General features: G+C 39.8%; 1 protein-coding gene across 1 annotated transcript in view; it reads right to left on the reverse strand.

Moving 5' to 3' along the window:
* CLCA1 (chloride channel accessory 1) overlaps positions 1-1,495 on the reverse strand; it is a 37,014-nt gene extending 35,519 nt beyond the window's left edge. The window contains exons 1-2 of the mRNA XM_008058319.1: positions 1,457-1,495; positions 785-1,219 (exon numbers count right to left, since the gene is read on the reverse strand). Coding sequence (XP_008056510.1) covers positions 785-1,039 — 255 coding nt within the window. The 5' untranslated portion in view covers positions 1,040-1,219; positions 1,457-1,495. The remainder of the gene's footprint in view (positions 1-784; positions 1,220-1,456) is intronic.
* Positions 1,496-11,260: the final 9,765 nt, after the last annotated feature.

Consider the following 11,260-nt stretch of genomic DNA (forward strand, 5'->3'; position numbering starts at 1 on the left):
ATAAAATGGGCTTCAGTCCTGATCAGACTGTTCCCAGAAGAGCTGCCTTCGAGTGGTCTCTTCTCGCCGTCTCCTGATTCTCCGGTGCGGGTCCTAACCCACCCTTGGTCAGTGTTGGTCACCGACATGCAAGGCTTCTAATATTGAGAGATTTTAAAAGATCTGAATTTCTCTTTTATCAAAGACAGTCTAGTAGTCTTTGGGTTAAATATGTTAGCTTTGTGAAGAGTGGTGCCCTATCCTCTCTTCCCCATCTTCTACTGCTGCAATTTTCTAGCCACAAACTCCTGGCAGGCAGGGATAATTCACTCCACCTTTCTGTGTTTGCCTCTTTTCAGAGCAAGGACTCTCTGGGGAGAACCCTCTAGACCCATGGACTATTAACTTTCCATCTAGAGATAAAGTTCCAATTAGGAGAATAACAGAAGAGTCTGATATGTGTCAATGGTGAAATCAGGCAAAAGAATGACGCCTGTGCATCTCACAATAGGTGCAAAATGTAACTGACTCTGAAATAATCCACAGCAGCAAATATAGACATCATTTATTAAACACTAACAACATATCAAACCGAGTTATGTGCATTGCATGTATTTTATCATGTCTCACAAGAGTCCTAGTGGTTAAGTGGCATTACTTCCTTTTTTACAGATGAAGAAACTGAGATTCGGACATAAAAATAACTTGCTAGTGTCATGTAGCTGGAACAAGAGAACTCATGTTATCTCTATCACATTATGATTATTATTTTTTAAAGCATGGGTAGTTACCATTTTGAACTTACCTTTATCTGTTGAATGAGTGTTTCATCTTCTGGCACATTGGGATCAATTGCAATGACAATGCCTTCATAGCCATTATTGTTCAGCTGAATAAGTGAATTGCCAAGGGCCCCTTCTAGAAGGTGAAGAATCAGGATGAAGACAGGACGTTTAAATGTCTCCATTGCTGTACATTTTCCTTCGAGTTCTCTCTTTGGAAAATATTGGCTACGGAGGTGTCTTTCTTTATCACTATATATATGAAAATGTTGACACATATGTTTCCAACTTATCAGAGGTGGTTTATCACAGGTCCTCAACCCCTGGACCTAAAATTATTTTACTATTGCTTTTGTCTTCAATATAAGAATGATCACTATAACTTAGTCTCAAATTGTGTACTTTTAAATGTTTCAATCAGAAAGGAGTGTTGGGCTTGCCCTCAGCTGTGCCAGATGCTGGCGTTAGGGTGGGGGAGCCCACATCCGGTTCGTGGAAGGACTCACAGGTGACAAGCAGCTTGGTCATTGAAAGATTTGTTTACTTCTTACAAATATTTGCCTATCCAGGGACACTGACCCACCCAATGCCACCCCTCCAAACTCCCTTCTGCCAAGCAGAGTCCTGGCTATTTTGCATATTCAATAAGCATCTCGTTATCCCTCGTGGTGGTCTTTATTTTTATTCTCATCAACTTTGACATAACCTCAGCACCTCTTTGTGTGCTCCTTAGAGAATTCACTTGCACTAAAAGCATGAGCAAGAAATATGGATATCAAGGAATAGCTTATAACAGAAAGATAACATTTACTTCTCACTCTGCAAAGCAAACTCCCTCAAGTTTCCTCATCAGACTTCTTTCTCTGTTCTACAGCTCCTGCCAGTCAATAAAATTCAAATCAACAACATTAAATTATCTTGCTGGAAGCAAATGTCACCTCGAGCATGGATTATGGACAGTCAGCTACTGCAAAGATCCTTTTTGTATTGTTATAACTTTATTTTATTATAGATATGTGAGGTACAAGTCAGGATTAGGCATGTAAGTAATCTATGTGCAGGTGAAGTTTGGGCCCACGATTGGTTCTCACTTCCCCTGGTTTAGGACCAGGCATGCTTTGTGTTTTTATGTGCCCCTCTGCAGAGATTCTTTAAAATTTGCCCAACCTCAGGTGAAAATTCAAATTGGCCCACCACTTTCTTGTATTCAAATTACTTGAAATATCTCCTCATCCCTAATTTCATTTGCTCTTCAGATGGCGATGAGCATCCATTTCATCTTGTCTGGATCTTTTCTTTTCTATTTCTTCTTCTTCTTCTTTTTTTTTTTTTTTTTTTTTTTTTTGAGTTGGAGTCCCACCCTGTTGCCCAGGCTGGAGTGCAGGGCATACTCACAGCCACCACAGCCTCAACCTACTGGGTTCAGATGATCCTTCTGCCTTAGCCTTCCAAGTAGCTGGAACTACAGGCATGTGCCATCTGGTTAAATTTTTTTTTTTCAAATATATTGTAGAGATGAGGTCTCATCATGTTTCTCATGCTGGTCTTGAACCCCTGAGCTCAGGCAATCCTCTTGCCTCTGCCTCCCAAAGTGCTGAGATTACAGGCTCGAACCACCGCACCCAGTATCTGTACCTTTTCTTTGACTTTGGTTCATTAAAATTACATTTGTACTTATTGCTAACTTAATTAAAAGTGCAGCACTGGAGTGAAAATGCTCAATATAATGTGGTTGCCCAGATGATCCAAAATATGCTTTTATATAAAAATACAGATACTCTTTTTATACATATGAAATTTAAAAATTTAGATTTCAGAATATCTCAGACTCCCAAATCTATGTGTCTTTGCCTGAGTTTCCTAGAAAACAGAGCCCCGAGGCAAGCTAATGGTTTATTTGAGAGTTTGACCCCAGAGTAGTGAGGATGAGGGAATGGGGAAATAATTCAGGGAAGGCTTGAGAGCAGTGAAAGAGAAGTGTCTTTAAACAGACAACTGCCATACAATGAAAAGACCCAGCAGGACAGCTGGCAGGTGTACCTGCCTTGGGGATGTCTCCTGAGGGGCCCTGTGAAGAAGCTATGCCTTGGGGAGGAGGAGGAAGGGAAAGTGTCTGGCTCTTTCTCATCTCCTAGAGGTGATCAGCATCCCTAGAGTTCCTGGCTGTGTCATTCAGTCCCTTCAGCAGTTGCTTGGAAAGACAGAAGACCCCATGCCTTGTGGTGTGTGAGGAACCAGGGATTCCAAGAGGTACCAGGATGACCTCAGGCCATGGAACCATTCTCTCAGTCCTGCAAGGAGTGGAGAATGACTGAGGTGGAGCAAATGACTGAGCGTCCAGTAGACAGATGGGGCCAAGAAAATCTGAGGACGACTAATAAGATGAGTCTAATACAGTCCACCCTTTGAACTACTCAGATTCACTCCTTTCACCATATCCAGCTCCAATATTATAATGCAGAGTTTGCTTTGGGTGTGTGTGAGCACAAGCCGTCTCACTTTTTCCCCAAGAGAAGGCACAAGTCTAATCATTCACAGAATATCCTTCAAAGTGGAGATCAGTCAGTTTCCTAAAATATGGAAAACAAGAGAGTTCTTGAAATAAATTGCCAGCCAGGTGCAGTGGCTCACGCCTGTAATCCCAGCACTTTGGGAAGCAGAGGCAAGAGGATTGCCTGAGCCTAGGGGTTTGAGACCAGCCTAGGCAAATTGGTGAGACCTCGTTTCTACAAAAAACAAAACAAAACAAAACAGTAGCCAGGCGTGGTGGCATATGCCTGTGGTTCCAGCTACTTGGAAGACTGAGGCAGAAGGATTGAGGCTGTGGTGTGGCTGTGAGCATAGCACTGCACTCCAGCCTGGGTGTCAGAGTGAGACTCTAACTCAAAAAAAAGAAAAAAGAAAAAAATTGCAGTGGCTGGTCTCAAGGCCATTACAGGTATGAATTGTCTCCACCCTCCAGCCCCTATTTTTCTCACTTTTAGCCAGCATTTTGACTGATGTGTGTTGTTTGCTTACCTGTTGAAGAATCCCACCATCATCTCTGGGGGGCATTTAGCTGCCCTAACCTTGCTAGGTTCTAGTTGCTGTATTTGCCTGTGACTGGGGTCATCTTGTGTGACAGCCTCAGTGTAGGTACCTTCCCTGATTTGCTTGGCCTTCTGTGCTGGCTGGTCTCAGCTGCTTGCTCAACGAAGGGTCCTGGCTGTGGCTTCCCTTTTACTTCCTTTTCACTCTCTCTTTCTCTCTCTCTCTCTCGTTTTTTTTTTTTTTTTGAGTTGAGGCTCACACTGTCCAGGCTAGAGTGAAGTGATGCAATCATAGCTCACTGTAGCCTCGACCTACTGGGCTTAGGTGATGCCTTCTGAGTAGTAGTGACTAACACTGTGGACCACCACACTTGGCTAATTTTTAATTTTTTTTATTTTTTGTAGAGACGAAGTCTCACTATGTTGTCCATTCTGGTCTAGAACTCCTGAGCTCAAGTAGTTATCTCTCCTTGGGCTCCAAGAGTGCTGGAATTACAGGCATAGTGAACCACCATGCCTGTCTTCACTCATTTCCTAATACCAGTATTTCTTCTTAGCTTCCCCCAGGAAGAGACTTGGTTCAGCATGACCTTTACTGTGTGGGCTACAGTGGCAGCTCAACTCTCCCTAACCCTAACCTTAACCCTAACCCTAATCCTAACCCTAACCCTAGCCCTAACCCTAATCCTAACCCTGACCTGAATGGATGCTCTGAGGTTTTGGTCAGGTAAAGCACTGCACCATGGCACCCAGGATCATGCTGTGTCAGGGGCAGCCCAAGTGGACCAAATAGCACAAACCAGAGGTGCAGGAAATTAGCACCCTGAGAAAAGAACCTTTTACCAAAGACAATATTTCTAGCAACTTAGAAGTTTCTTTTATATTTCTTCCCAATCAAATCCCCCCAAAACATAATCTTTGGCTCTATTCTGTTGCTACATAGGTTAATATTTCCTGTTTTTGAACTTTATATAAACAGGAATATACAGTATGGACTCTTGTGTCTGGCTACTGTAACATAACATTTTCTATACAAAATTCAGCCATGTTTTTGCATGTAGCAGTAATATGTTCTTTCTCCTTTGCAAAAATATGCCACAGTTTACTTACCATCTGCTGTTGAGGAACATTTGGATTATTTCCCGCTTGGGGCTATTATGAATGAAACTGCTGAAGATGTGAGCATTGATTTCAGCTCTGAATATTCCAAGAGTAGCCTCGCTGGGTGGCAGGGTATATATGTATCTGGTGACAAAGACTCATGTGGCCAAAGCTTTAGTCAGGATCCTGAGTCCTTTCCAACTTGGTTTAACATTGGGATTTCCTCTCTGTCCTTGCAGAATCCAATATGAGCAAAAATCCTGCTAAGTAAGTTTAGGGAAAAGGTCCACCCTTGGTAACTGACCACCCTTAATATCTGATCACCTTGTCCCACCTCCATCAATAATCCTATCAAATCCTAGCCAGACATCCCTTATCCTTGATGTTTCCTCTTTATCATTTTCCATCCACTGACCCACCCTGCTCCTTGGTTATAAACTCCACTTATACTTATTGGAGTTGGAATTCATCTACTTTCTCCCCCACTGGCAAGACCCTGTTGCAGTGGTCCCTATAGCTATGGCCATGATTCCCCTACTGTCTTCAATAAGTGTTTGGATTACGGTTTGTTAAACACTGCCTTGAGTTTGATCTCCCAAACACTGTTCAAAGTGGTTGTATGAGTTGTTTGGTATTTCTACCAGTACATAATGCTGTTCATCTTTCTAATTTTATCTATTCTCTTCGGAGTGTAGCAATAGTGTCCTGTGGTTTTGACTTGCATTTTCTCTTGTCAAGTGGAGAATGACAAGGTTCATAAATCTGGAAAAGAGAGCTTTATTTCTTATAAAGTGTTATAGTCTGCAAGGTGGTCATACTGACAGGCTGGGAAATAGCCTCTGACCAGAAGCTAAAAACAGGTACTTGGAGGGTCTGAAGAAGAAGACTGGGATTGATGCTGAAAGGGGTGGTCAAATAGACATATTCAATAAGCTATAGGAGTCATGAATATTTATGAAAGAAGAAATATGCATATGCATAATTGAACTTCATGTCTATCCACGTGTCTCGTGTCCAAAAAATGGCAGTGTTAGTGTGATCCGAGGGTGGAGTTTTCAGCCCTCTGATGTCAAAAGGTGAAGCAGAGGACTTGAAAACCCTCAATGCACATCCTCAGTAGATTGGCCAGACACACTCCATGGTCCCTGGTCTCTTATCAGGAAGGAATGCTGGTGGTTGTGCAATTAACTTTTATGTGTAGTGTTTTTGTGTTATATTAAGTTCATAAAGATATACATAGTATTCTATTCTAGAAGTCATATTATTTTACCTTTAACATTTAGGGATATGCTCTATCTCAAATTATTTTTTGTGTATGGTGTGAGGTAAGATTCAAGGTTTCTGTTTTGTTTTCCTCCATAAATAGCCAATAGGCCCAGGCCATTTATTGAAAGTACTGTAATATCCCCCACTAGCTTACAGTTGCCTTTTTGTTGTGGATGAGGCAACTGCAGATGTGTAGGTCTGCTTCTGATTTTTCTGTTCTGTTCTCTGTTCTACTAGTCAATGTGACTCTCCTTACCTCAATAATAAACTGTCTTAATTATTCCTGCAGTGTAAGTCTTGATTATCTAGTTGTGTGAACAGTTCAGATTTGTTTTATTCAATGTTATTTTGGCTATTTCATTATAAAATGTAGACTCAGTTTGCCAATTTTACACACACACAAAATCTATTAGCTTTGATGGGAGTGCACTGAATTTATAGATAAGTTTTGGGAGAATTGGCATCTTTTTAATAACATGTCTTTCAATCCATGGAGATGGTATATCTCTTCATCTTAAGTTTTATTTAACTTGTCTCAACTGTGTTTTATAGTTTTTAAATCCTAGTTGATCATGATGTATCATCCTTTTCAGTTTGCTACTATTTTACTTAGGATTTTTGCATTTGTGTTTATGAGAGAGATTGGTAGGTACTTTTTTTCTTTCCTGTAATGACCTTGCCAAGTATCAATATCAAGGATATTCTGACCTTATAAAATGTGCTGAGAAGTGTTTCTTTTTTTTCTATTTTCTGGACCCATTTATAAGATTATTTTTAGTGACTTACGTTTCCTCCTGGTTTTAGCTTCATCATCTAAGTTTTGATATGCCATATTTTAATTATCATTAAATTCCAAATATTTTCTAATTTTTATTATGAGTTCTTTTTTTTTTTTTTACATGAGTTATATGAAAATGTGTTGCTTAATTTCCAAATGTTTGGAAATTCTCTACTGGGTTTATTATTGATTGTGAATTTAATTCCACTTAAGTCAAAAAACTTATTTAAGGATTTAAATCATTTGAAATTTATTGTAACTTACATTTTGCTTCAGTTTATGGTCTATTTTGGTTAAAATGTTCCCAGTGCATTAAAGAAAAATGTGTGTTTTGCAGTTGTTGAGTTTGGTGTTCTATACTGGACCAACGTAGTATGATGCCTTGCCCTCAGAAGGTTCCCTGAAAACTCAACTCACAAGATTAATTGGGGAAAAAGCATACAAATTTATTTAGCATACACATGAGAAAAATCACAGAGTGACTGTCCAACCCCCAAAGAGGTTCAGAAGCCTGTGTAACCATCCTGGCAAAGCAGGTTATGGGAGGTTCTTATGAAAAGACAAATCCTCTTGAGGGACAATTATGGATTACTAAGAAGAATGAATGGAATGGAAACAGAGAATAATTGTAAATAGATCTTTGACAGTGAATGGGTCTGTTCGGAAACAAAAAGCAATTGTTTTTTTTGGTGGGTCTAGATCTTTGGCTGATAAAGGAGCTTCAACTTGCACTTTGGGGAGAGATTGGTGGGGGAGTGTGAGAGAGGCTTTTTCAGTTCTGAGCCCCAACAGAAGTTAATTTTGTTATTCAAATCTTCTCTATTTTTATCAATTTCTTGTCTGTTTATTCCTTCAGTTATTAAGACAGGTGTGATAAAATTGCCAATTATGATAGTGGATTTGTTTATGTTTTTCTTCTGTCAACTTTTGCTATAAATACATGTGTGTGTGTATGTGTAAGGCCATGTTATTTAATGCTTAACAATTTAGGATTGGGCCCAACGCAATAGTTCATGCCTATAATCCCAGCACTTTGGGAGGCCGAGATGAGAGCATTGCCTGAGCCCATGGATTCAAGACCAGCCTGGGCAACTTGGCAGACCTCATCTCTACAATAAATCAAGAAAAATTAGCCAGGTGTGATGGCGCATGCCTGTTGTTCCAGCTACTTGGAAGGCTGAGGCGGAAGGATCTCCGGAGCCCAGCAGGTCGAGGCTGCGGTGGCCATGAGGTTGCCGCTGCACACCAGCCTGGGCCACAGAGTGAGACACCCACTCAAAAACAAAACAAACAAAACAAACAACCAAGAAACCTTAGGATTGCTATGTAATCATCATTACAAAGTATCTTTTCTATTCCTATTTTTTTTTTGCAAGGCCTCTGTCTCCACCTTCCATTTCATGACCCCCTTCGGTAAGGCTAATAAGACCACGAGAGAACCAGCATTTATGCATGGGAGAAAAATTGGTACAAATATTTTGAAGAACAGTAGTCATTAAAATTAAGTGTGTGTACCTTTTCAATTTTTTTTTTTACCTTCACGTCTGCTTTTGAAGGAGGTGTGTGCTATTCTACACCTAAGAATTAACACTACACAAGTCACAAAATTAAATACACAAAGGATAAAATCACACAGTTTCACATGTTTATATGTACAAGCTTGTCCCATAAAGTCTATGTTATAATAGCAAAAAATGGAATTATCCAAATGCCTATTAATAAAGGAATAAGTAAATAAGTTTATTTACCATTTGCTTATCATATCTTACTTAAACATCTTACTTTTTATAATAACATGTATTCCTTTAATTATTGAAATAAATTCATAAATGAAAATTTTAAAATTGGGCTAAAGATCATCATGTGGAAGTTCTAACATATGAACATAAGAACAGTAGTCCTGTCTTCTCTCTTCTTAATTTCCATTCTTCCTTTTTCTTTGCCCTTCCATTTCACTCTCTTCTTTATTTTTTATCTTCTTCATTTTCTTGCTACTTCTTTCCTATATTGGTGCGAAGTAAGGTCACAGCCAATTAAAAAAAAACTTTTTTGGATGCTTGTTAAATTATATTGTCTCTGCTTTACAGAGTCAGGGAGATAGAAGATAATTGCCCACTTCACTGAATAGCTTCCTCCTTCTCTTGAGGAACTTGTTGCCAGAAAGCTGCTTTTGATAAGACCAGCAGCTTGCAGCTGAGGAAGAGTGAGAAATAAAATTGGCCACCATCTGGGTCTCTCTCCACCCATCCTAGGTACCTTCTTGCTGATAAGAGCTACCCCATTCTAAGGTCAAGAGGGATTTATGAAGGGAGGCAACTTTGGGACAAGCTCTAATTACCTCCATGCATGTGCAGTTGTGGCCTTGAGTGTGTCTTTATTATCTTGGACTCTGTGATGTGTCCCTGACTTTCATGTCTTTTTTTGTGTGTGTGTGAGTAGGAGTCTCACTCTGTTGTCCAAGCTTGAGTTCAGTGGCACATTCATGGCCCACTGCAGCCTCTACCTGCTGGACTCAGATGATCCTTCCACCTCAGCCTTCCAAGAAGCTGGAACCACAAACACGTGCCACCACGCCCAGCTAATTTTTTGGTTTATTGTCGAGACGAGGTCTCACCAAGTTACCCAGGCTGGTCTCGAACCTGTGGGCTAAGGCAAGTCTCTCACCCCACCCTCCCAAAGTGCTGGTACTATAGATGTGAGTTACCGTGCCCAGCCTATTTATAATTTCTGATAATCTTCCTTCAATTCTTCAGATCTGTATTTCTATCTGACACTGAGACTGGGTAGCTAGTACAGGTTAGGAGCAGATAGATGCATTTCTTGTAGGCAGGTTTTAGGAAGCATTCAGGTACTTGTCTTATATTTGTCCTCCAGGCCAGGCTGGAATGTGGACCCACCAGTTTACCTAACCCAGCTGGCCAATCAAAAGAGAGTCCCATCAGATGTAAGAATAGGACAGCTCAACCTTTCAGTTCATGGTTTAGCAAAATCATCACTAAAATTCTCTAAGGTTTACTATTGAAGGTAGAAAGCTGAATACCACCCCCACCTCCTTTAACTAAGCAAAGTCATAGAAAAGATCACAAGACCAACTTTTTAGCTCATGAACTTGTGACCTGAAAAAGTCTGTGAACTTGTGAACTGAAAAAGTGTCCTACAAAGACAGAATGTGTGTTCTGGAAAAAGACCACCCCTCCTCCCATTTCTCCCATCAGAGGTGGCAAGAATCTCTCCACAGTGGTCACCTGTGTCCCACCCTCTTTAGCGTATCAATTATTGTGAAAAATGTATCTAGCATTTTAGTTAAGAGCAAAAGGATGAGTCTGTCCCTTTCCTGACCCTCCCCCTTCCCCTAGAGACTCATCCATAGCAGATCTTTCTGGCATGAATCTTCTGCTTTCTCTTTCTACCTTCTCTTCTTCTTGCTAATAAACTATTTTAAACTTTGCTGGCCACTCTGAAAATTATTTCAGGATTGAGCCAAAGAATCCATAAGTTTGCACCATACTGCACTGGGTATCCATATCATTTTCCTTCAGCTTAAAGAAATTCCTTTGGTATTTTTTGGTGGCCAAAAAAAAAAAAAAAAAAAATTAGCTTTTACTTATCTACCTTTGTTTTGAAAGATATTTTTGCTTGATATTGTTTATGTTGACAGATTTTTCTTTCAGCACTTTAAGATGCCATTTTGTTCTTTTGTAGCCTCAATTGTTTTTGATGAGTAGTCAGTTACCATTCCTATAGCATACCTAGGTGTTTTTTGTATAGATCTAATTTTAGGTTAACTTGAGTATCTCAGGCCTAAGAACCAATAGTTTAAGTCAAATTTAGAATATTGTCAGTCAATATTTATTTTACTATTTTATGACCGGTTTTCTCTCTTCTGTAATCTAATTCTGGGACTCATTTACATGTATGTATGTCAGTCTTCTTGATATTGTCCCACAGGTCATTTTTTTTTTTTTATGTTTTAAAACAATGCTTCGGCTGTCTTCAACTCACCTGATTCTTTCTTCTTTAGTACTAACCTATTGTTAACTCTTTACAAAATATTTTTCATGTGTTCCATTTTAGCATTCCCATCACTTATTTTTTTAAGAGTTTCCTCGTCTTTCTTGAAATTCCTTCTCTCAAAGGGAACACTTCTACACTGTTGGTGGGAGTGTAAACTAGCACAGCCTCTGTGGAAAACAATGTGGCGATTCTTAAAAGTTCTAAAAATCGACCTTCCATATGACCCCGCAATCCCCCCACTGGGATTATAGCCGGAAGAACTCAAATCACTCTATAAAAAAGATACCTGCACACGTATGTTATCACAGCAT

The sequence above is a fragment of the Carlito syrichta genome, unplaced genomic scaffold (assembly GCF_000164805.1).
Source record: "Carlito syrichta isolate Samal-C Ts95f unplaced genomic scaffold, Tarsius_syrichta-2.0.1 Scaffold303295, whole genome shotgun sequence".
NCBI classification, from domain to species: domain Eukaryota; kingdom Metazoa; phylum Chordata; class Mammalia; order Primates; family Tarsiidae; genus Carlito; species Carlito syrichta.